This window comes from Catharus ustulatus, chromosome 29, assembly GCF_009819885.2.
Source record: "Catharus ustulatus isolate bCatUst1 chromosome 29, bCatUst1.pri.v2, whole genome shotgun sequence".
NCBI lineage: Eukaryota > Metazoa > Chordata > Aves > Passeriformes > Turdidae > Catharus > Catharus ustulatus.
The window spans coordinates 2788290-2813909 of record NC_046249.1 but is presented as its reverse complement, the minus strand read 5'-3'; the positions used below and the strand labels follow the sequence as shown (position 1 = coordinate 2813909).

Below are 25620 nucleotides of genomic sequence, written 5' to 3'. Positions count from 1 at the left end.
CCCTGTCCCCGTGTCCCCTCAGCCGCTGTCCGAGGTGACACAGTGACACTGTGACACTGTCCCTGTCCCTCAGCCGCTGTCCGAGGTGACACTCAGTGACACTGTGACACTGTGACACTGTCCCTGTCCCCTCAGCCGCTGTCCGAGGCCGCCCGTGGGCTCTGGGCCGGTCCCGGGTGCCGAGCGGGGCTGCAGGGGGCGGTGACCGAGCACAGGCGGGGGGGACACGGGCCCGGGGGGTCACACTGGTGGCCCGGGGGGTCACGTTGGTGGCCCGGGGCATCCCGCTGGTGGCCCAGAGAGTCACGTTGGTGGCCCAGGGGGTCACACTGGTGGCCCGAGGGCTCGTGCTGGTGGCCCAGAGGATCGCGCTGCTGGCCCGGGGGGTCACAGTGCTGGCCCAGGAGGTCACATTGGTAGCCCAGGAGATCCCGCTGCTGGCCCGGGGTATCCTGCTGCTGGCCCGGGGGGTCCCGCTGGTGGTCCAGGAGGTCCCGCTGGTGGCCCAGGAGGTCCCGCTGGTGGCCCAGGAGGTCACATTGGTGGCCCAGGGGGTCCCGTTGCTGGCCCAGGAGATCCAGGGAGCCCAGGGGATCTCGCTGGTGGCCCAGGGGGTCACACTGGCAACCCAGGGGGTCCCGTTGCTCGCCCAGGAGGTCACATTGGTAGCCCAGGGGGTCCAGGTGCTGACCCAGGGGATCTCGTTGGTAGCCCAGTCGATCTTGCTGGTAGCCCAGGGTGTCACAGTGCTGCCCCAGGGTGTCCCGTTGCTGCCCCAGTGGGTCCCGTTGGTAGCCCAGGGTGTCTCTCTGGTAGCCCAGGCTGTCTCTCTGGTAGCCCAGGTTGTCTCTCTGGTAGCCCAGGGTGTCACAGTGCTGCCCCAGGGTGTCCCGTTGCTCGCCCAGGCTGTCTCTCTGGTAGCCCAGGGTGTCTCTCTGGTAGCCCAGGCTGTCTCGCTGGTAGCCCAGGGTGTCTCTCTGGTAGCCCAGGCTGTCCCGCTGGTAGCCCAGGCTGTCTCGTTGGTAGCCCAGCGGGTCCCGCTGCTGGCCCAGCGCCTGCCGGACCCGCCCGGGCAGGGCCAGCAGGCTCAGCCCCAGCGCCTCCAGCCGCGCCTCCAGCGCCCCCAGGCGCTTCTCCAGCTCCGCGTGGCGCTCCTGGAGCTCCGCCAGCAGCTCCGACATCACAGCCTGAGTCTGGGACAGACCGGGGTGGGAGTCAGGGGGGACCCCAAAATAGGGGAGGGTCGGGGGGACCCAAAAAATAAGGGGGGATGGGGGGGGGGACCCCGAAAATAGGGGGGGGATAGAGGGGTCAGGGGGGACCCCAAGAACGGGGGGGTTTGAAGGGGGACCCAAAAAATAGGGGAGGGTCGAGGGGACCCCAAAAATGAGGAGAGAGTCTGGGAGACCCCAAAAATAGGGGGGGGATGGGGGGATGATGGGCGACCCCAAAAACGGGGGAGGTGTGAAGGGGGACTTAAAAAATAGGAGGGGAATGGAGGGGTGAGGGGGGGGCCCAAAAATAGGGGGAGGGTCGGGGGGGGGCCCTGAAAATAGGGGGGTGGATGGGGGGTGATGAGGGACCCCAAAAATGGGGGAAGGTCAGGGGGGACCCTAAAAATGGGGGGGAAATGGGGGGGGACCCCAAAAATAGGGGGGGGATGGGGGAGTCAGGGGGGACCCCAAAAACGAGGAGGGGGTCAGGGGGGACCCCAATAATGGGGGGGATGGGGGGTGAAGGGGAAGTGTAAATGGGGGGAGAAAAATGGGGGATGGGGACAGGGGGATGGGGGCCAAAGAAAAGGGGACAAGGACAGGGGGATAGGGACAGGGGACAAGGACAGGGGACAAGGATGGGGACAGGGGGATGGGGACAGGGGACAAGGATGGGGACAAGAATGGGGAACGGGGCAGGGATGGGGACAAGGACAGGGATGGGGACAAGGACAGGGGGATGGGGACAGGGCAGGGGACAAGGACAGGGGACAAGAATGAGAGGACAAGGACACGGAATAGGGACAGTGGGAATGGGGGACAGGGGACAAGGACGGGGACAAGAACAGAGGACAAGAACAAGGGACAAGGACAGGGACAGGGACAAGGACAGAGACGAGAACAGGGGACAAGGAGTGGGGACAAGAATGGGGACAAGGACAAGGACAGGGATAAGAATGGGGACAAGGATGGGGACAAGGACAAGGACAAAGACAAGGACAAGGGACAAGGAATGGGGACAAGGACAAGGACAGGGACAGGGGACAAGAACAGGGACAAGGAATGGGGACAAGAATGGGGACAAGAATGGGGATAAAGACAAGGATAAGAATGAGGATGAGGATGGGGACAACAACGGGGACAAGGACAGAGACAAGAACAGGGGAGAAGAACAAGGACAAGGACAAGTTCAAGGACAAGGACAAGGACAAGGAATGGTGACAAGGACAAGGACAATGACAAGGACAAGGACAAGGAATGGTGACAAGGACAAGGACAAGGACAAGAATGGGGACAAGGACAAGAATGGGGACAAGGACAAAGACAAGGACAGGGACAAGGACAAGGGACAAGAATAGGGACAAGACCAGGGGACAAGGACAAGAACAGGGGACAAGATTGGGGACAAGGACAGGGACAAGGAATGGGGACAGGGAGAGAGACAAGGACAATGACAAGGACAAGGAACAAGGACAATGACAAGGACAGGGACAAGGACAAGGACAAGGAACAAGGACAATGACAAGGACAGGGACAGGAACAAGGGCAAGGAACAAGGACAATGACAAGGACAGGGACAAGGACAAGGACAAGGAACAAGGACAATGACAAGGACAGGGACAAGGACAAGGACAATGACAAGGACAAGGACAAGGACAGGGACAAGGACAAGGACAATGACAAGGACAAGCCAGGCTCACCTTGGCCAGGTCCCCCCAGGTGTTGGCCTGGTCGCTGAGTTTGCGCTGCTCCATCTTCACACTCCTGAGCCTGAGGGGACAGCGGCGCCTTGGGGACAGCCCTGTCACCTCCCCCAGGACCCTGTCACCCCCCTGGGGGGTCACAGAGATTTTTGGGGTGTCCCCTCCCCCCTCCCCACCCCAAAATTTGGTGAAGTTGGGGGGGGAGGGGCGCACTTACTTCTGAGCTCTGCGGGGGCGGGGCGGAGCAGAGATAAAACAAAGGGTTAATGGTGAGGGGAGGGCAGCGCCCCCAGCCCCAAATCACACCAAAATCGGCACAAATTCACCCCAAAATCAACCTCAAAATCACCCCAAAATCACCCCCAAATCACCCGAAAATCACCTCAAAATGAGCCCCAAATCGACCCAAAATCAACACAAAATCAGCCCAAATGAGCCCAAAATGAGTCCAAAATCACCCGAAAATCACCTCAAAATGAGCCCCAAATCGACCCAAAATCGACACAAAATCACCGCAAATCATCCCAAAATGAGCCCAAAATGAGTCCAAAATCACCCCCGAATCACCTCAAAATGAACTCAAAATCGCCCCAAAATCGCCCCAAAATCTCTCCAAAATCTCCCCAAAATCAGCCCACAATGAGCCCAAAATGAGCCCAGAATCACTCCCGAATCACCTCAAAATTAGCTCAAAATCGTCCCAAAATCTCTCCAAAATGAGCCCACAATGAGCCCAAAATGAGCCCAGAATCAACCCCAAATCACCCCAAAATCGCCCCCAAATCATCCCAAAATCGCCCCCAAATTGAGCCCAAAATCACCTCAAAAAGAGCCCAAAATCACCCCAAAAGGGACACCAAAGTCAACCCTAAATGAGCCCAAAATCGCCCCCAAATTGCCCCAAAATCACCCCAAAATGAGTCCAAAATCACCCCAAAATTCACCCTAAAATCAACCTCTAAATAACCCCAAAAGGGACACCAAAATCAACCCCAAATGAGCCCAAAATCACCCCCAAATTGCCCCAAATTGAGCCCAAAATCACCTCAAAATCGCCCCCAAACCACCCCAAAATTGCCCCAAAATCATCCCAAAATGAGCCCAAAAATCACCCCAAAATCACCCCCCAAATCACCCCAAAATGAACCCAAAATGAACTCAAAATCACCCCAAAAGGGACACCAAATTCACCCTAATATTAACCCCCAAATCAGCCCAAATCACCGCCAAATCGTCGCAAAATCGCCCCCAAATTCACCCCAAAATCACCTCAAAATCAACCTCTAAATAACCCCAAAAGGGACACCAAAATCAATCCCAGATGAGCCTAAAATCACCCCAAAATCACCCCAAATCGCCTCAAAATCAACCTCTAAATAATCCCAAAATCACCTCAAAATGAACCCAAAATCACCTCAGAATCATCCCCAAAATCACCCCCAAACCGTCCCAAAATGAGCCCAAAATCACCCCGAAAGGGACACCAAAATCACCCCAAAATGAGCCCAAAATGAGTCCAAAATCACTCCCGAATCACCTCAAAATGAGCTCAAAATCGCCTCAAAATCACACCCAAAATCACCCCATAATCACCCCCAAATCGCCCCAAAATCAACCCCTAAATAACCCCTAAAGGGACACCAAAATCAATCCCAGATCAGCCCCAAATCACCCCAAAATCACACAAAATGAGTCCAAAATCACCCGAAAATCAACCCAAATCACCCGAAAAGCACCTCAAAATGAGCCCAAAATCACCCCATAATCACCTACATGATCACCCCCAAAACCACCCGAAAATCACTTCAAAATGAGCTCAAAATCACCCCAAAAGGGACACCAAAATCAACCCCAAAATCACCCCATAATCACCCCCAAATCGCCCCAAAATCAACCCCTAAATAACCCCAAAAGGGACACCAAAATCAACCCCAAACGAGCCCAAAATCACCCCAAAATGAGTTCAAAATGAGTCCAAAATCACCCGAAAATCAACCCAAACCACCCGAAAACCACCTCAAAATGAGCTCAAATCACCCAAAATCACCCCAAAATAGCCCAAAATCGCCCAAAAAGGGACACCAGAATCACCCCAATATCAACCCCCAAATCACCCCAAAATCACCCCATAATCACCCCCAAATCGCCCCAAAATCAACCCCTAAATAACCCCAAAAGGCACACCAAAATCAATCCCAGATGGGCCCAAAATCACCCCAAAATCACCTCAAAATGAGTCCAAAATCACCCCGAATTCAGCTCCCAATCACCCCGAAATCACCCTCAAATCGCCGTAAAATCGTCTCAAAAAGAGCCCAAAACAACCCCAAAAGGGACACCAAAATCAACCCCAAATGAGCCCAAAATCGCCCCCAAAATCACCCCAAAATCGCCCCAAAATCACCCCAAAATCGGCACAAATTCACCCCAAAGTCGCCTCAAAATCAACCCCTAAATAACCCCAAAAGGGACACGAAAATCAACCCCAAATGAGCCCAAAATGAGTCCAAAATCACCCGAAAATCAACCCAAATCATCCGAAAATCGCCTCAAAATGAGCCCAAAATCATCCCAAAAGGGACACCAAAATCATTCCAATATCAACCCCCAAATCGCCCCATAATCACCCCATAATCACCCCCAAATCTCCCCCAAATCGCCCCAAATTGAGCCCAAAAATCACCTCAAAATCGCCCCCAAACCACCCCAAAATTGCCTCAAAATGAGCCCAAAATCACCCCAAAAGGAACACCAAAATCAACCCCAAAATCGCCCCAAAATCACCCCAAAATAACCCAAAATCACCCAAAATCGCGACCCCACAATCGCCCCTGTCCCAGCCGGTCCCACCCCCGAGCGGGAGGGGACAGGGGACACTCCCCGGTTCTGGTGTCCCCCAAGGATGAGGGACACGGTGACAGTGACAGAGGGGATGGGGACAGCAGGGACACCCCGGGGGGACAACGGGGACAGGGAGGGGACAGGGAGGGGACAGGGATGGGAGAGGGGACAGGGAGGGGGACAAGGACAGGGGACAAGGCCAAGGAATGGGGACAAAGAACAAGAACAGGGGACAAGGAACAAGTGACAAGAGATGGGGACAAGGACAGGGGACAAGGGATGGGGACAAGATGAGGTGACAAAGGACGAGGGCAAGGAACAAGAACAGGGGACAAGGACAGGGAATGGGGACAAGGGTAGGTGACAAACGATGGGGACAAGGAATAAGAACAGGGGACAAGGACAGGGGACAAGGAATGGGGACAAAGGACAAGAACAGGGGACAAGGGATGGGGACAAGAGCAGATGACAAGAGCAGGTGACAAAGGACGGGGACAAGGAACCAGAAAAGGGGACAAGGAATGGGGACAAGGACAGGGGATGGGGACAAGAACAGGGGACAAGGACAGGGGATGGGGACAAGGAACAAGTGACAGGAGATGGGGACAAGGACAGGGGACAAGGACAAGGAATGGGGACAAGAGCGGGGGATGGAGACAAGGGCAGGTGACAAAGGACGGGGACAAGGAACCAGAAAAGGGGACAAGAATGGGGACAAGGAACAAGAACAGGGGACAGGGACAAGGAATGGGGACAAGAACAGGGGACAAGGAAAGGGGATGGGGACAAGAACAGGAAATGGGGACAAGGAACAAGAACAGGGGACAAGAATGGGGACAAGAGATGGGGACAAGGACAGGGGATGGGGACAAGAGCAGGTGACAAGGACAGAGGACAAGGACAGGGGACAAAGGATGGGGACAAGGACCCACATCAGGCACCAAACACCCAGCACCCGCCACACCCACCCGAGCCACACCCCCAGAGCCACACCCACCCGCGCCACACCCAGCACGGTGACAAACACAGCGGCCACCACGGCGGGGAGGGGACAGCGGCGCTTTGGGGACAGGGAGGGGGTGACAAGGGACAGCAGAAGCGCTGGCACTTACTGATGGATGGCTTGGAGGAACTTACGCTGGTGGGTGCGCACCTTGGCGCGCTCCGGCTTCTTCACCAGCCGCGTGTGCTTGTAGATCAGCCACGTCTCGCGGAGAACGTTGGCCGCGGCGTTCTTCACCTGGAATGGGGATTTTATAGGATTTTAATGGGGTTTTATAGGTGTTTATGGGATTTTTATGGGATTTTTCCCCAGTTTTTATGGGATTTTTCCCAGTTTTAATGGGGTTTTTCCCTGTGTATTTCCCTGGATTTCGTGTGTTTGTAGATGGGCCACGTCTTGTGAGGAACGTTGGCTGCGGCGTTCTTCACCTGCAATGGGATCATTTCTGGGTTTTATGGGGTTTTTATAGGGTTTTATGGGGTTTTAATGGAGTTTTATGGGGTTTTTATGGGATTTTCCCCCAGTTTTTATGGGATTTCTCCCAGTTTTTGTGGGGTGTTTCCCAGGTTTGGTGTGTTTGTAGATGAGTCACATCTCGCGGAGAACATTGGCCGCGGCGTTCTTCACCTGCAATGGGATCATTTCTGGGGTTTATGGGTTTTTTATGGGGTTTTATGGGATTTTTCCCCAGTTTTTATGGGATTTTATGGGGTTTTAATGGGAATTTTCCCCAATTTTAATGGGGTTTTCCCCCGTGTTTGGTGTGTTTGTAGATCAGCCACGTCTCACGGAGAACGTTGGCCGCGGCGTTCTTCACCTGCAATGGGGTTTTTATAGGATTTTAATGGGGTTTATGGGGTTTTCTCCAGTTTTTATGGGGTTTTTATAGGGTTTTTCCTGGGTTTTATGGGATTTTAATGGAGTTTTTCCCAGTGTTTTCCCCACGTTTGGTGTGTTTGTAGATCAGCCACGTCTCACGGAGAACGTTGGCCACGGTGTTCTTCACCTGCAGTGGGGTTTTATAGGATTTTAATGGGGTTTATGGGGTCTTATGGGGTTTTCTCCAGTTTTTATGGGGTTTTTATGGGGTTTTTATGGGGTTTTTCCCATATATTTCCCAGTTTTAATGGGGTTTTTCCAGATTTTAATGGGGTTTTTCCCAGTGTTTTCCCAGTTTGGTGTGTTTGTAGATGAGCCACCACTCGTGGAGAACACTGGCCATGGCGTTCTTCACTTGGAATGAGGTTTTTCTGTTTTTTATGGGGTTTGTATGGGGTCTTATGGGGTTTTATGGGGTTTTTATAGAGTTTTATGGGATTTAAATTGGATTTTTCCCAGTTTTTTTGGGGCGTTTTCCCACGTTTGGTGTGCTTGTAGATCAGCCACGTCTCACGGAGAACATTGGCAGTGGCGTTCTTCACCTGGAATTGGAGTGATTTTGGGGTTTATGGGGTTTTGTGGGATTTTTATGGGGTTTTTATGGGATTTTTCCCCAGTTTTTGTGGGATTTTATGGGGTTTTAATGGGAATTTTCCCCAATTTTAATGGGGTTTTCCCCCAGGTTCGGTGTGCTTGTAGATGAGTCACGTCTCAGGGAGAACGTTGGCCGCGGCGTTCTTCACCTGCAATGGGGTTTTTATAGGATTTTAATGGGGTTTATGGGGTTTTCTCCAGTTTTTATGGGGTTTTTATAGGGTTTTTCCTGGGTTTTATGGGATTTTAATGGAGTTTTTCCCAGTGTTTTCCCCACGTTTGGTGTGCTTGTAGATCAGCCACGTCTCACGGAGAACGTTGGCAGCGGCGTTCTTCACCTGCAATGGGGTTTTTATAGGATTTTAATGGGGTTTTTTAGGTGTTTATGGGGTTTTTATGGGATTTTCTCCCAGTTTTTATGGGATTTTTCCCAGTTTTTGCAGGGTTTTTCCCAGGTTTGGTGTGTTTGTAGATGAGCCACATCTCGTGGAGAACATTGGCCGTGTCATTCTTCACCTGCAGTAGGATTATTTCACTCTTTATGGGGTTTTATGGGATTTTTCCCCAGTTTTTGTGGGGTTTTACCCGGTGTTTATGGGGTTTTTATGGGGTTTTTCCCATTTATTTCCCAGTTTTAATAGGGTTTTTCCCAGTTTTTGTGGGGTTTTTCCCAGGTTTGGTGTGTTTGTAGATGAGCCACATCTCCCTCAGCACATTTTTCACCTGCAATGGGGTTTAATGGGGTTTGTATGGGGTTTTATCGTGATTTATGGGATTTTTATGGCATTTCCCCCCAGTTTTTATGGGGTTTTTATGGATTTTTCCAGATTTTAATGGGTTTTTTTTCCCAGGTTTGGTGTGCTTGTAGATGAGCTACGTCTTGCCGACAACGTTGGCCATGTTCTTCACCTGCAATTGGGTCATTTCTGGTTTTTATGGGGCTTGTATGGGGTCTTATGGGATTTTTATGGGGTTTTATGGGGTTTTCTGGGGTTTTAATGGGATTTTAATGGGGTTTTTCCCAGTGTTTCCCCGTGTTTTGTGTGTTTGTAGATGAGCCACGTCTCCCTCAGAACGTTGGCCAAGGCGTTCTTCACCTGGTATGGGATCATTTCTGGTTTTCATGGGGTTTGTGTGGGGTCTTATGGGGTTTTTATGGGATTTTTCCCCAGTTTTTATGGGATTTTAATGGGATTTTTCCAGGTTTTAATGGGATTTTTCCCCAGTTTTAATGGGTTTTTCCCTGTGTATTTTCCCGTGTTTGGTGTGTTTGTAGATGAGCCACGTCTCATGGAGAACATTGGCCGCAGTGTTCTTCACCTGCAATGGGAGCATTTCTGGAGTTTATGGGGTTTGTCCTAGGTTTTATGGGGTTGTTCCCATTTTTTCCCAGTTTTAATGGGATTTTTCCCAGTTTTTGTGGGATTTTTCCCGGGTTTGGTATGTTTGCAGATCAGCCATGTCTTGTGAGGAACGTTGGCAGCGGCGTTCTCCACCAGCAATTGGATTTTATGGGGTTTGTCCTGGGTTTTATGGGATTTCTCCCGGGTTTTATGGGGGTTTTACGGGGTTTTAATGGGATTTTAATGGGGTTTTCCCAGATTTTAATGGGATTTTTCCCAGTTTTTGTGGGGTGTTTCCTAGGTTTGGTGTGTTTGTAGATCAGCCACGTCTCCCTCAGAACACTGGCCGTGGCGTTCTTCACCTGCAATGGGGTTTTTATAGGATTTTAATGGGGTTTTATGGGTGTTTATGGTGTTTTTATGGGATTCTATGGGATTTTTCCTAGTTTTTATGGGATTTAAATTGGATTTTTCTCAGGTTTTGTGGGGTGTTTCCCCACGTTTGGTGTGTTTGTAGATCAGCCACGTCTCATGGAGAACGTTGGCAGCGACGTTCTTCACCTGCAATGGGGTTTTTATAGGATTTTAATGGGGTTTATGGGGTCTTATGGGGTTTTTATGGGTTTTCAATAGGGTTTTATGAGGTTTTAATGGGATTTTTCCCCAGTTTTTATGGGGATTTTCCCGGTGTTTCCCATGTTTGGTGTGTTTGTAGATGAGCCACATCTCGCGGAGAACGTTGACCGCAGCATTCTTCACCTGCAGTGGGGTTATTTCATTTTTTATGGGGTTTTTCCCATTTTTTAATGGGGTTTCATGGGATTTTCCCCAGTTTTTATGGGATTTTCCCCCAGTTTTATGGGATTTTCCCTAGTTTTAAATGGTTTTTTCTCAGTTTTAACGGGTTTTAATGGGATTTTCCCCAGTTTTAATGGGATTTTCCCTAGTTTTAAATGGTTTTTTCTCAGTTTTAACGGGTTTTAATGGGATTTTCCCCAGTTTTAATGGGATTTCCCCCAGTTTTAATGGGGGTTTTCGCTCATTTTAATGAATTTTAACGGGATTTTTTCTGGTTTTCATGGAAATTTTCCCCATTTTCACAGAATTTCCCCCATTTGGGGCTCACCCTCTTGGTGAGCTGCGTGTCCATCATGAAGTTGTGCACGTGCTTCTCGGCTTTGGTCAGCTCCAGCTTCCGCGCCACCACGGCCACCACCAGAGCCGTGCAGCCCGCGCCCTGGGGACAGGGACAGGGACAGAGGGACAGAGTGGACAGGGACAGAGGGACAGAGGGGACAGCTTTGGTTCCATTCTCTCTTTAACATTTTTGATAAATCCAAATTAAAAATAACCTAAATGTTTTGTTGTCCCCACAACGACGCCCCCTCGTGGTGTCCCCATGAAGTGTCCCCTCCCCGGTGTCCCCACACTGATGTGTCCCCACGGTGTCCCCTCAGTGTCCCCATAGTGTCTCCATTGTCCCCATTGTCCCCTCAGTGTCCCCATTGTCCTCAGTGTCCCATTGTCCCCTCAGTGTCCCCATTGTCCCCCCAGTGTCCCCTCACCATGATCCCTGTGAGTAGGCACACGCCCTTGCCGCAGTACGTGTGTGGCACCATGTCCTGTTGTCCCCTCTGTGTCCCCTCAGTGTCCCCATTGTCCCCTCACTGTCCCCTCAGTGTCCCCTCACCATGATGCCGGTCAACAGGCACACGCCCTTGCCGCAGTACGTGTGTGGCACCATGTCCCCGTAGCCGATGGACAGGAAGGTGATGGAGATCAGCCACATGGCCCCCAGGAAGTTACTGGTGACCTCCTGCTTGTCGTGGTACCTGCGGGGGTGGCACTGGTGACACAGTGACACCACAGCACCGATGGCACCGATGGCACCAATGGTTGAGCCCAACCCCCCCATTCTGTGCCAGTCGCGGGGGATTCGGGGCGTTGTCCCCAAGATGGCTTTGGGGACACCATGGGATGTCCCATGGCCGGGCTGTGTCCCCTTGGGAATGGAGTTGGGGACAAGCACAGAGGTGACATCGCTGTGCCCAAGTGTGCAGGACATCAGTGTCACCTCGCTCGTTGAATCCACCCTCACACTGGATTCAGAGCATTGTCCCCAAGATGGCTTTGGGGACACCATGGGGACACCAAGCATTGCCAGGCCGTGTCCCCTCAGGAATGGCATTGGGGACAGGCACAGAGGTGGCACCGCTGTCCCCAAACGTACAGGACACCAAGGTCACCATGCTTATGGAATCCACTCCTACAGTGCCACCATGGATTCAGAGCATTGTCCCCAAGATGGCATTGGGGACACCATGGGGACACCAAGCATTGCCAGGCTGTGTCACCTCAGGAATGGGGTTGGGGACAGGGACAGAGGTGGCACCGCTGTCCCCAAACGTGCAGGACACCGATGTCATCACTGTCATTGAACCCACCCTTGTGGTGACACCGTGGATTCAGAGCATTGTCCCCAAGATGGCTTTGGGGACACCATGGGGATGTCCCATGGCCAGTCTGTGTCACCTCAGGAATGGGATTGGGGTTGGGGACAAGCACGGAGGTGACACCGTTGTCCCCAAACTACAGGACACTGATGTCACCCCCAAAGGACACCGTGGGTGACACTGGGAGGGCGAGGGGGACATTGAGAGATCCCGATGTCCCAAACACGGCGGTGCCACCACCCCCTGTCCCCGATGGGGAGGGGACAAGGCCAGCCAGGGGACACAGAGCAGCGACCAAGCCGGGCAGGGGGACGGGGACGTGCAGGGAAATGGGGCTGGGATAAGGGAAATGGGGAAAGGGAAATGGGACTGGGAAAGGGGAATGGGATTGGGAAAGGGAAATAGGGCACAAGAAATGGGATCAGAAAAGGGGAAATGGGGTTGGGAAAGGGAAATGGGGAAAGGGAAATGGGATTGGGAAAGGGGGAATGGGAAATGGGACACGAGAAATGGGGTAAGACAAGGGAAAATGGGGTTGGGAAAGGGAAATGGGGCTGGAGAAAGGGAAATGGGATTGGGAAAGGGGGAATGGGGAAAGGGAAATGGGGTTGGGAAAGGGAAATGGGATTGGGAGTGAAAGAGGAAATGGGATTGGGAAAGGGAAATGGGACTGGGAAAGGGAAATGGGGTCAGAAAGGGGAAATGGGATTGGGAAAGGGAAATGGGACTGGGAAAGGGAAATGGGGTTAGAAAAGGGGAAATGGGATTGGGAAAGGGAAATGGGGTTAGAAAAGGGGAAATGAGGTCAGAAAGAAAAATGGAGTTGGGAAAGGGAAATGGGATTGGGAAAAGGAAATGGGACACGGGAAATGGGGTTGGGAAAGGGAAATGGGGTCAGAAAGGGGAAATGGGATTGGGAAAGGGAAATGTGACTGGGAAAGGGAAATGGAACATGAGAAATGGGGTAAGAAAAGGGAAAAGGGGGTGGGAGATGGGAAATGGGACTGGGAAAGGGAAATGGGGAAAGAGAAATGGGATTGGGAAAGGGGAATGGGGAAAGAGAAATGGGATTGGGAAAGGGGAATGGGGAAAGAGAAATGGGATTGGGAAAGGGAAATGGGGTCAGAAAGGGAAATGGGATGAGAAAAGGGGAAATGGGGTTGGGAAAGGGAAATGGGGCTGGAGAAAGGGAAATGGGGAAAGAGAAATGGGATTGGGAAAGGGAAATAGGACACAAGAAATGGGGTCAGAAAAGGGGAAATGGGGTTGGGAAAGGGGAATGGGGTGGTGAAAGGGAAATGGGGTGGGAAAAAGAAATGGGATCAGAAAGGGAAATGGGATTGGAAAAGGGAAAAGGGGATGGGAGATGGGAAATGGGATTGGGGAAAAGGAAATGGGACACGGGAAATGGGGTTAGGAAAGGGAAATGGGATTGGGAAAGGGAAATGGGGCCAGAAAGGGGAAATGGGATTGGGGAAAAGGAAATGGGGTTGGGGAAAAGAAAATGGGGTTGGGGAAGGGAAATGGGATTGGGAAAGGGGAAATGGGGTGGTGAAAGGGAAATGGGATGGGGAAAAAGAAATGGAATCAGAAAGGGAAATGGGATTGGAAAAGGGAAATGGGGTTGGGGAAAAGAAAATGGGGTTGGGGAAGGGAAATGGGATTGGGGAAAAGGAAATGGGACACGGGAAATGGGATTGGGAAAGGGGGAATGGGGTTGGGAAGGGGAAAATGAGGGTGGGAAAGGGAAATGGGGTCAGAAAAGGGGAAATGGGGTTGGGAAAGGGAAATAGGATTGGGGAAAAGGAAATGAGACACGAGAAATGGGGCTGGGAAAGGGAAAATGGGAAAAGGGGTCAGAGGAACAAGCCGGGGTGGGGTAGGGGGGTCTCAAGGAATTTAGGATTGCTGCTTCCCAACCCTGTTCGGGCTTGGAACCTCACCCGGTCCCGAGGGACGCGGCGGGGACAGGGTGGGGACAGGGTGGGGACAGCGGGGAGGTGACAGCCACGGGGACATTTCCCAAGGATTCGCAGAACGGACAAAAACCAGGGAAAAAACAAAAAAAACCCCAAAAAAATCCCATTGGAGATTTTCAACTCCTTATGGGGTCTCTCTGAAAGTCCCCCCCAAAGCCACCAGGGATGTCCCCAAGCTCGGGGGCAGGAGGGAGGGGACAGGGAGCAGCTGAGGTTCCAAGAGGAAAAGGGGTCCCAGCCCCTTTCCCTGTCCCCCCCCCGCAGCTAATCCTAAATTCTGGGGGTTCGGGGGAGCAGCAGCCGGGGGTGGGGGGGAGGGGTCCCCGCGGTCACTCGGGGGGTCCCCGCGGTCACTCGGGGGGTCCCCGCGGTCACTCACAGTTTGTCCCTGCGAGCAGCAGAGCGGGCAGGGAGGGAAAAGGAGAGCGGTTAATGCGCGACCCCCGGCGGGGCTGGGGGCCAGCAGGGACGGGGACGGGGCGGGGACATCGCGGGGACATCGAGGACACCCCGTGGGGACATCGCGGGGACATCGCGGGGACATCGGCAACGCCCGGGGACTTCTTGGCACCCCTGGGGACTTCTTGGCACCCCTGGGGACATCCTGGCACAGCCGGGGACATCCTGGCATCCCTCGGGGACATTCCAGAATCCCATGGGGACATCCTGGTACCCCGGGGACATCCTGACACCCCTGGGGACATTCCAGGACACTCCCGGGGAGCAGCCCCGAGCGCGGGGGGCGGGGATGGGGGGGATGTCACAGCCTCGGACCGCTCTGGGGATCCCCAATCTTTGTCCCCTCTCGGGACCCCCCAATCTTTGTCCCCTCTCGGGACCCCCCAATCTTTGGTCCCCTTGGTGGCAGCTCCAGCTCCTCAGACCCCCCTGCAGGGCCCCCAGTTTTGGTCCCGTCTGTAGGGCCCCCAGGTGTCCCCAAATCCTGTTCAACAAACCCCCAAACATCCCAAACCCCATTTCATGATCCCCCAAATCCCATTCCATGACCCCCAACCACCCCAACCCCCATTCCACAACCCCAAACCCCATTTCATGATCACCCAAACATCCCCAAACCTGACTTGATGAATCCCCAACCAACCCAACCCTATTCCACGACCCTTAAACCCCATTCCATAACCCCCAACCACCCCAACCCCTATTCCATGACCCCCAACCAACCCAAATCCCATTTCACGATCCCCAAACCCCACAAACCCCATTCCATGACCCCCAAAGCCCATTTCACGATCTCCAACCACCTCAAACTCCATTCCACAACCCTCAAACCCCATTTCACGACTCCCCCAACCACCCCAAAACCCATTCCATGACCCCCAATCCCTCCAAACCCATTTCACGACCTCCAAACCCCATTCCATGACCCCCCAAATCTCATTCAACGACCCCCAACCATCCTAAACCCCATTCCACAACCCCCAAACCCCATTTAATGATCCCTCAAACCCCATTCCACGATCCCCAAATCCACCAAACCCAATTTCATGACACCAGATTCCCCCGAACCCCATTCCACAAACCCCATTCCATGACCCCCAAACCCCATTCCATGACACCCCAAACTCCATTTTATGATCTCCAACGCCCCCAAACCCCATTCCATGACCTCCAAACCCCATTCCATGACCCCCCCAAATCCCACTCAACGACCCCCAACCATCCTAAACCCCATTCCACAACCCCCAAATCCCATTCCACGACCCCAAACAACCCCAACACCCATTCCATGACCCCCAACCAACTCAAATCCCATTCCACGACCCCCAAATCCCCCCAAACCCCATTCTATGACCTCCAAACCCCATTTCACAATCTTCAACCATCCCAAACCCCATCCCACAACCACCCCAAATCCATTTCACGACCCCCAAACCCCATTCCATGACCCCCCAAATCCCATTCAACAACCCCCAACCATCCTAAACCCCATTCCACGATCCCCCAAACCCCATTTCATGATCCCTCCAACCCCATTCCACGATCTCCAAATCCACCAAACCCAATTTCATGACCCCAAATTCCCCCGAACCCCATTCCACAAACCCCATTCCATGACCCCCAAACCCCATTTTATGATCTCCAACCAACCCAAACCCCATTCCACGACCCTCAACCACCCCAAATCCCATTTCACAAACTCCTAACACCCCAAACCCCATCCCATGACCCCCAAATCCCATTTCATGATCACCCAAACATCCCCAAACCTGACATGATGAATCCCCAACCACCCCAATTCCCATTCCACGACTCCCTACACCCCATTCCACAACCCCAAACCCCATTCCATAATCTCCAACGCCCCCAAACCCCATTCCATGACCTCCAAACCCCATTCCATGACCCCCCCAAATCCCACTCAACGACCCCCAACCATCCTAAACCCCATTCCACAACCCCCAAACCCCATTTCACGATCTCCAACCACCCCAAACCCCATTCCATGACCTCCAAACCCCATTTCATGAGCCCCCAATTCCCCCAAACCCCATTCCATGACCTCCAAACCCCATTTCACAATCTCCAACCATCCCAAACCCCATCCCACAACCTCCAAACCCCATTCCATGACCCCCTCAAACTCCATTCCACAATCCCCAAACCCCATTCCACGACCCAACCATCCTAAACCCAATTTCACAACCCCAAACCCCATTCCATGACCACCAACCAACTCAAATCCCAGTCCATGACCCCCAAACCCCATTCCACGGCCCCCAACCCCCATCCCATGATCCCGAACAACCCCAAACCCATTTCATGACTCCCAAACCCCATTTCACGATCTCCAACCAACCCAAACCCCACTTCATGATCCCTCAAATCCCATCTCACAACCTCCAAGCCCCATTCCACGGCCCCCAAACCCCATTCCACGACCTCCAAACCCCATTCCACAAGCCCCAACCCCCAGCCCACCCCCTCACCTCTCGCACACCCGCACCGTCCACGCCGCCACGATCCACGATGAGATGCTGAACACCAGCAGCACGGTGCCGGGACAGATGGTCATGAGCGTCTTCATGACGAAGCGCGTGTTGAAGTTGATCTTGTTCAGGGCGCCGATGCTGCGCGACGACGCGTCCGTGAAGAGCTTGCTGTGCAGCAGCATCACCCTGCCCAGCAGGTAGAGCCGCAGGAACATGGGGATGGACAGCACGATGTCCACGTCGGCGTGGGCCACCGACGCCGCGTAGGTGAAGGCCAAGCGGGCGGTCCAGGTGAACAGGTACTGCCCGGGGATGGGGTGGATGGCGCACACCAGCAGCTCCAGCGCGATCAGGAACACGCGCTCCGAGGTCATGGCGATGCGCCAGTCGTCGGCACCGTTGTCCACCATGAAAAGCTGAGGGAATTTGGGATATTAATTAATTTATTTTGCTAATTGTGGTGTGTTTGGGGTAGGGTTTGAAGTTGGGTTCTTAACTGGAGTTGTTGAGTTTTTATTGATTAAAAGCGTTGGGTTTGCGGTAGGGTTTGACTCTGGTTTCTTAATTGGAGTTGGTTATTTGGTTAATTGATTGATGGCAGTAGGGTTGGACTTTGGTTTCTTAATTTGAGATTTTTTTGGTTCATTGATTAAATGCATTATGTTTGTGGTAGGGTTCGAATTTGGGTTCTTAACTGGAGTTGGTTGGGTTTTCTTTGATTGATTAGAAGTGTTGGGTTTGCGGTAGGGTTTGACTTTGGGTTCTAAATTGGTTGATTAAATGCATTGAGTTTGTGGTTGGTTTGCAGCAAGGTGGGAACTCGGTTTCTTAATTGAAGTTCAGTGGTAGGATTTGAATTTGGGTTCTTAACTGCAGTTGGTTTTTCTCTGATTGATTAAAAGTGTTGGGTTTGCAGTAGGGTTTGACTTTGGGTCCTTAATTGGTGTTGTTTTTTTGGTTAATTGATTAAATGTGTTGAGTTTGTGGTTGGTTAGCAGTGGGGCGGGAGTTCAGTTTCTTAACTGGAGTTCTGAAGTCGCGTTTTAATTTGGTTTCTTAATTGGAGTTTTTTTGGTTAATTGATTAATGGCAGTGGGGTGGGAATTTGGTTTCTTAATTTGAGGTCTTTTGGTCAATTGATTTATTGAGGTGTGTTCACTGTAGGGTTCGAATTTGGGTTCTTAACTGGAGTTGGTTGAGTTTTTCGTTGATTAAAAGCGTTGGGTTTGCAGTAGGGTTTGACTTGGGTTCTTAATTGGAGTTGGTTATTTGGTTAATTGATTAATGGCAGTAGGGTTTGACTTTGGCTTCTTAATTTGAGATTTTGTTTTTTATTAATTGATTAATTGAGGTGTGTTTGCAGTAGAGCTCAAATTTGGGTTCTTAATTGGAGTTCTTGGGGATTTTGTTGATTAAAAGTGTTGAGTTTGCAGTAGGGATTGACTTTGGGATCTTAACTGGAGTTGGTTTTTTGGTTAATTAATTAATTGCATTGGGTTTGCGGTAGGGTTTGACTTTGGGTTCTTAATTGGTTGATTAAATGCATTGAGTTTGTGGTTGGTTTGCGGCAAGGCGGGAACTCGGTTTCTTAATTGGAGTTCTGTGACAGGGTTTGAATTTGGGTTCTTAACTGCAGTTGGTTTTTCTTTGATTGATTAAAAGTGTTGGGTTTGCGGTAGAATTTGACTTTGTGTTCTTAATTGGTGTTGGTTTTTTGGTTAATTGATTAAATGTGTTGAGTTTGTGGTTGGTTAACAGTGGGGCAGGAGTTCAGTTTCTTAACTGGAGTTCTGAAGTCGCGTTTTAATTTGGTTTCTTAATTGAAGTTTTTTTGGTTAATTGATTAATGGCAGTGGGGTGGGAATTTGGTTTCTTAATTTGAGGTCTTTTGGTTAATTGATTTATTGAGGTTTGTTCTCGGTAGAGTTCGAATTTGGGTTCTTAACTGGAGTTGGTTGGGTTTTTCGTTGATTAAAAGTGTTGGGTTTGCAGTAGGGTTTGACTCTGGTTTCTTAATTGGAGTTGGTTATTTGGTTAATTGATTGATGGCAGCAGGGTTGGACTTTGGTTTCTTAATTTGAGATTTTTTTTGTTAATTAATTAATTGCGGTATTAATTGCGGTGTGTTCGCGGTACGGATTATATTTGGTTTCTTAACTGGAGTTTGATTGGTTTTTAATTGATTAATTGCAGCAGGGTTTGTGGTGCCGCAGGAATTCGGGTCTTAATTGGAGGGTTAATTGATTTAATTGATTAATTGTGGCAGAGTTTTGATGCACTGGGAATTCTGGATCTTAACTGGAGGGTCAATCAATTTAATTGATTAATTTAATTGATTGGTTTGCAGTAGAGTTCAAATTTGGTTTCTTAACTGGAGGTTTTTGGGTTAATTAAATTTGGTTAATTGAAAAATGGTGGTAAGGTAGGAATTCATTTTCATAATTGGAGTTGGGTTGGTTTTCATTGATAAAAAATGGTGGTTTTAATTTGGGTTCTTAATTGGAGGCTTTGGTTAATTGATTAAATGAGATGGGTTTGCAGTAGGGTTTTAATTTGGTTTCTAAACTGGAGTTTTTTTGGTTAATTGATTAATTGAGGAGGGTTTGCAGTACGGTTTTTATTTTATAATTCTTAACTGGAATTGGGTTTTTTTATTGATTAAATGTGTTGAGTTTGTGGTTGGTTTGCAGTGGGATGGGAATTTGGTTTCTTAATTGGAGTTTTTTTGGTTAATTGATTAAATGAGGTGGGTTTGCAGTAGGGTTTTGCTTTCTTAATTTCAGATTTTTTGGTTAATTGATTAAATGTTGTGAGTTTGCAGCCAGGTTGGAATTCGGTTTCTTAATTGGAGTTCTGCAGTAGGGTTTTACTTTGGTTTCTTAATTTGAGGGTTTTTTTCTTAATTGATTAAATTTGGCGAGATTGTGTGAAAGTTTTTATTGCTTTCCAATTTTTAAAATTTTTATGTCTTTTAATTTTTAAAAGTTTTATGTCTTTCAATTTTTAAAATTTTTATGTCTTTTAATTTTTAAAATTTTTCTGTCTTTAAATTCTTAAAATTCTTATTGTTTTGAATTTTTAAAATTTTGATTTATTTATTATACTTTCAGAACTTTTCTCCCGCCGTTTTCACCGACCACACCAACCACCACCCTACCACTTTAAAAATAACTTTTTTAGCATAAAATCAATTTTTAAAATTTATTTTTAGTAACAGAGGGGTTGTTTTTTTAATATTTTAATTTTTTCCCATCTCACCTGAATCTCCCTGGCGTGATACATCACGATGAGCCCCAGCAGCACCAGCGTGGACAGGCTGATCAGACACTTCAACGCGAACGAATACGACGATTCCTACAACACAAACCCGCCTTAAAACCCCAAACCCTCCCTTTGAACCCCCCAAAATCCCTCCCCGCGACCCCCCAAACCTTGGTGTAGACCCCCCAGGACAGCTCCGTCTCCGTCACCATCACCACGATGCCGAACATGCCAAAAATCAGCGCGTAGTCGCTCAGGCGTTTGCGCTTCTCGAACAGCGCTCGCCGGTGGCCCAGCTTGTAGCCGATATTCTGATTTTTCCTCCGCTCGCCCGCCCGCTCCTCGCTCGCCTCCCGAGCCGTTCTGGTGGCCACGCGAGCGGTTTCTGTCGCTGCGGGATGCTCCTGTCGCGACACGAGCACCTGGAGGCGCGGGCTGGCGCAGGGCTGGGTTTGGCCGTGGCTGGAGGAGCCCGGGTGGCCCCGGGGCCGTGTCACCCCCCCATTGTGGCGACAGCTGCTCATGGCTCGGCTGGCGACGGCACCGGGCGATCCCGCATGGCTCGGCGGCGCGGGGGCGACCTGCGCGACAGGGGACACGAGGGGGACGCGGTGGGTGGCACGGAGGGGACATGGGGAGATGGGGTGGCCTCGATGGTGGTGGGGACGTGTCCAGCCCACAAGGGACATGTCCTGCCCGTGGGGGACACGTTGTGACCACAGGGGACATGTCCTGTCCACAAGGGACATGTCCTGCCCGTGCGGGACACGTTGTGACCACAGGGGACATGTCCTGTCCATAAGGATCTGTTCTGCCCACAGGGGATGTGACCTGCCCGTGGGGGACACGCTGTGACCACAGGGGACAAGTCTTGACCACAGGGGACATGATGTGACCACAGGGCCATGTCCTGTCCACAAGGGACATGTCGTGCCCGTGGGGTCACGTTGTGACCACAGGGGACATGTCCTGCTCGGGGGGGACATGATGTGACCACAGGGAACTGTCCTGCCCGTGGGGACACATCGTGCCCGTAGGGGACATGCTGTGACCACAGGGGACATGTCTTGACCACAAGGGACATGTCCTGTCCGTAGCGGACACATCGTGCCCGTAGGGGACACGATGTGACCACAGGGACATGTCCTGCCCGTGGGGGACACGCTGTGACCACAGGGGACATGCCCTGTCCGTGGGGATATGTCCTGCCCGTGGGGGACACGTCGTGCCCGCAGGGGACATGACGTGACCACAGGGACGAGTCCTGCCCGTGGGGTCACGCTGTGACCACAGAGACCTGTCCTGCTCGTGGCGGACACGTCGTGCCCGTGGGGGACACGCTGTGATCACAGGGACAGGTCCTGCCCACAGGGGACGTGTCCTGCTCGTGGAGGACATGACGTGATCACAGGGACATGTCCTGCCTGTGGTGAACCTGTCCCGCTCACAGGGGACATGTCCTGTCCGTGGGGACACACTGTGACCAGAGGGGACATGTCCTGCCCACAGGGGACGTGTCCTGTCCGTGGGGACACGCTGTGACCACAGGTCCGTGTCCCACCCACGAGGGGGGACACGTGGCGCTCGCGGGGGACGTGGCCGTGTGCTGCCCGTGATGGGGACACAGCGTGACCACAGCGACACGTCCTGCCCATGTCCGTGTCCGTGTCCCTGCCCGTGTCCCTGTCCATGTCCCTGTCCCTGTCTCTGTCCCTACCCGTGTCCGTGTCCCTGTCCCTGCCCCTGCCCGTGTCCCTGTCCCTGTCCCTGTCCCTGTCCCTGCCCGTGTCCGTGTCCGTGTCCCTGTCCCTGTCCCTGTCCCTGTCCCTGTCCCTGTCCCTGTCCCTGTCCCTGCCCGTGTCCGTGTCCTGCCCACGGAACCGGTCCCGCCCCCCTCTGCGGACACGGCCACCAGGACGCGGCCACCCCCGCGTGCCACCACCCCCTGTCCCTGTCCCCATCCCTGTCCCCGTCCCATCCCTGTCCCACCCCTGTCCCACCCCTGTCCCCTCCCTGTCCCCTCCCGCAGCCGCGGGACATCCCCGTTCCCTCTCCCGAACCGGAACCGCAGCCGCGCGTTCCCGCCGTGCCCCGGTGGCTCCGCCGCGGCTCCCCCCGGCCCCGGTGCCGCCGTGCCCGGTACCTGCGGTGCCCCGGGCCTGTCCCGGGCCTGTCCCGGGCCTGTCCCGCCGCCGGTGCCGCCGCAGTCCGAGCCGGTCCCGGGAGCGCGCGGCGGCGGCACCGGCGTGAGGGGGCGTGGCTGGGGGCGTGGCTTGGATAGATCAGCGATCTGATTGGTCCGCCCGTGTGACGAGCCCCCGCGCCACGCCTTTGGCCACGCCCACTCGTGTTGGCCACGCCCCCTCCGGGCTTTCACCGCCCCCCTCCCCAAAAGCGCCCCCTCCCCATCGCAGCGCTCGGCACCCCCGGGACCCCCTCCCCAAAAGCGCCCCCTCCCCATCTCAGCGCTCGGCACCCCCGGGACCCCCTCCCCAAAAGCGCCCCCTCCCCATCGCAGCGCTCGGCACCCCCGGGACCCCCTCCCCAAAGCGCCCCCTCCCCATCGCAGCGCTCGGCACCCCCGGGACCCCCTACCCACCCTCCGGGCTCGCTGCACCCCAAAATTCATCGCCCCCCCATGGCCCCCCCCGGGACAGGCTGTCAACATCGTCCCCAGGGGGCCCAAAACAACCCCAGGGTGCCCTAAAATAATCCCAGGGCACCTCAAAACATCCCCAGGGCACCCAAAGCACCCCCAGGCCATCTCAAAGTACCCCCAGGGTGCCCTAAAACACCCCCAGGGCGCCCTGAAACAAACCCAGGGTGCCCTAAAACACCCTTAGGGCACACCAAAACAACCCCAGGGCATCTCAAAGCACCCCCATGGTACCCTGAAACACCCCCAGGATACCCCAAAGCACTTTCAGGGCACCCCAAAAGACCCCCAGGGCACCCCAAAAGACCCCCAGGGCACCCCAAAATAACCCCAGGGTACCCTAAAACAACCTCAGGGCATGCAAAACAACCCCTGGGCACCCAAAACATCCCCAGGATACCCCAAAGCACTTTCAGGGCACCCCAAAAGACCCCCAGGGCACCCCAAAACACTCCCAGGATACATCAAAGCACTCCCAGGGCACCCCAAAACACTCCAGAGTACCCCAAAGCACTTTCAGGGCACCCCAAAACACCCCTAGGGTTCCCCAAATCATCTTCAAGGCACCCCAAAACACCTCCAGGGCACCCCAGAGCGCCCCAAAACACCCCCAGGGTATCTCAAAGCACCCCCAGGGCACCCCAAAACACCCCCACGGCGCCCCAAAGCACCCTAAGGCACCCTAAAACAACGCCAAGGCACCCCAAAATAACGCCAGGGTGCTCTAAAACAACACCAGGGCACCCTAAAACAACCCCAGGGCACCCAAAACAACACCAGGGCACCCCAAAACAACCTCAGGACACCCCAAAACACTCCCAGGGCGCCCTAAAACACCTCCAGGGCGCCCCAAAACACTCCAGGATGCCCCAAAACACCTCCAGGATACCCTAAAAGCACCCCCAGTTCCCCCCACATCCCCCCCAGCTCCCCCCACATCCCCCCCGTACCTGCTGGGGGTCCCCGGGGCCGCCCGGGGGGGTCCTGGGGCCGTCAGGGGCTGCGGGGCCGGGGCGGGGTCCGGGACCGGCCCGGGGGTCCGGGGGCCGTGGGGTTCCCTCCACACCTGGCCAGGGGGACACGGGGGGTCAGGGGGTCCCCAAAACCCCCCTGTGACAGGGCTGGGACCCCCAGAGCCCCCCCAGCTTGGGGGGTACAAGGGGTGGTGACACCAGTGTCCCATTTGAATGTGGGACTGTGTCACACCAGTGTCCCCGTGGCATGAGGGGCGGTGACACATCAGTGTCCCCATGGCACGAGGGGCTGTGTGACACAAAAATCCCACTGCACAAGGGGCCCTGTGGCACCAACCCCATTGCAAGGGGGGCTGCATCCTACAAAAACCCCATTGCAGTAGGGTCTGCATCACACAAAAATGCCACTGCACACGGAGCTGCATCCCACACAAATCCCACTGCACGAGGGGTTGCACCACAAAAACCCCATTAGCAAAGGATTGTGATACTGCACCAACAACCCCATTGCAGGAGGAGCTGCACCTCACTAAAACCCCACAGCACGAGGGGTTTTGTCACATTAAAACCCCGTTACATGGAGGGCTGCACCATGAAAAAACCCCACAGCACGAGGGGCCCTGTGGCACCAACCCCATTGCACGTGGGGTTGCATCCCACAAATACCCCTTTGCATGAGGGACTGCATCACATGAAAAACCCCATTGCAGTAGCAGTCCTATTGCACCAACTCTATTCAATGAGGGGCTGCACCCTACAAAAACCCCACTGCCTGAGGGGCTCTACTGCACCAACCCCACTGCACGCGGGGTTACATCCCACAAAAACCCCACTGCATGAGGGGCTGTGTCCCAATTGCACAAGGGGTTACACTGTACAAAAACCCCACAGCACAAGGGGTTTTGTCACATGAAAACCCTGACACATGAAGGGCTGCACTGTACAAAAAACTCCATTGCATGAGGGGCTAAATCACATAAAAACCCCACTGCACAAGGGGTCCTATTGCACCAACCCCATTGCAGGAGGAGCTGCACTGAACAAAAATCCCACTGCACGAGGGGTTACATCACACAAAACCCCATGGTACAAGGGGTTTTGTCACATTAAAACCCCGTTACATGGAGGGCTGCACCATAAAAAAACCCCATAGCATGAGGGGTTACACCAAATAAAACCCCACTGCACAAGGGGTTACATCACACAAAACCCCACAGCACGAGGGGTTTTGTCACATTAAAACCCCGTTACGTGAAGGGCTGCACCATAAAAAAACCCCATGGCACGAGGGGCCCCGTTGCACCAACCCCATTGCAGGAGGGGTTGCATCCCACAAAAACCCCTTTGCATGAGGGACTGCACCGTACCAAAACCCCACTGCATGAGGGGTTGTGTCCCACTAAACACCCCATTGCACAAGGGGTTACATCACACAAAAACCCCACAGCATGAGTGGCCCTATTGCACCAACCCCGTTCCACAAGGGGTTGCACCTCACTAAAAATCCCATTGCATGAGGGACTGCACTGCAGCAAAACCCCACTGCACGAGGAGCTGCACCCTACAAAAACCCCACAGCATGAGGGGTCCTGTTGCACCAACCCCATTGCATGACAGGCTGCACTGTACAAAAACCCCATAGCACAAGGGGTTTTGTCACATGAAAACCCCTTACATGAAGGGTTGCACTATACAGAAACCCCACTGCACCAGGGGTTACACTGTACAAAAAATCCCATAGAACAAGGAGCTGGAGCACACTAAAAACC

The 25620-nt window shown here is 53.0% G+C and overlaps 1 protein-coding gene across 4 annotated transcripts; it reads right to left on the bottom strand.

The window, feature by feature from the left end:
* LOC117008559 (small conductance calcium-activated potassium channel protein 1-like) lies at positions 1 to 22396 on the bottom strand. Of its 4 annotated transcripts, XM_033082522.2 has the most exons (11): positions 22365 to 22396; positions 20392 to 20802; positions 20219 to 20314; positions 16958 to 17376; positions 14389 to 14397; positions 11268 to 11409; positions 10704 to 10814; positions 6871 to 6998; positions 3135 to 3143; positions 2915 to 2984; positions 1 to 1193 (listed from the first exon to the last, which is right to left on the bottom strand). In XM_033082522.2, exons 2-11 carry the CDS (start codon positions 20743 to 20745, stop codon positions 132 to 134), a joined length of 2400 nt encoding a protein of 799 aa, XP_032938413.1. In that variant the 5' UTR covers positions 20746 to 20802; positions 22365 to 22396; the 3' UTR covers positions 1 to 131. The 4 variants fall into 4 exon arrangements, with proteins under 4 accessions (XP_032938413.1, XP_032938412.1, XP_032938411.1 ...); XM_033082520.2 differs by lacking the exon at positions 22365 to 22396 and having other exon boundaries at positions 2 to 1193; positions 20392 to 21273; XM_033082524.2 differs by lacking the exon at positions 22365 to 22396 and having other exon boundaries at positions 789 to 1193; positions 6912 to 6998; positions 20392 to 21269.
* Positions 22397 to 25620: the final 3224 nt, after the last annotated feature.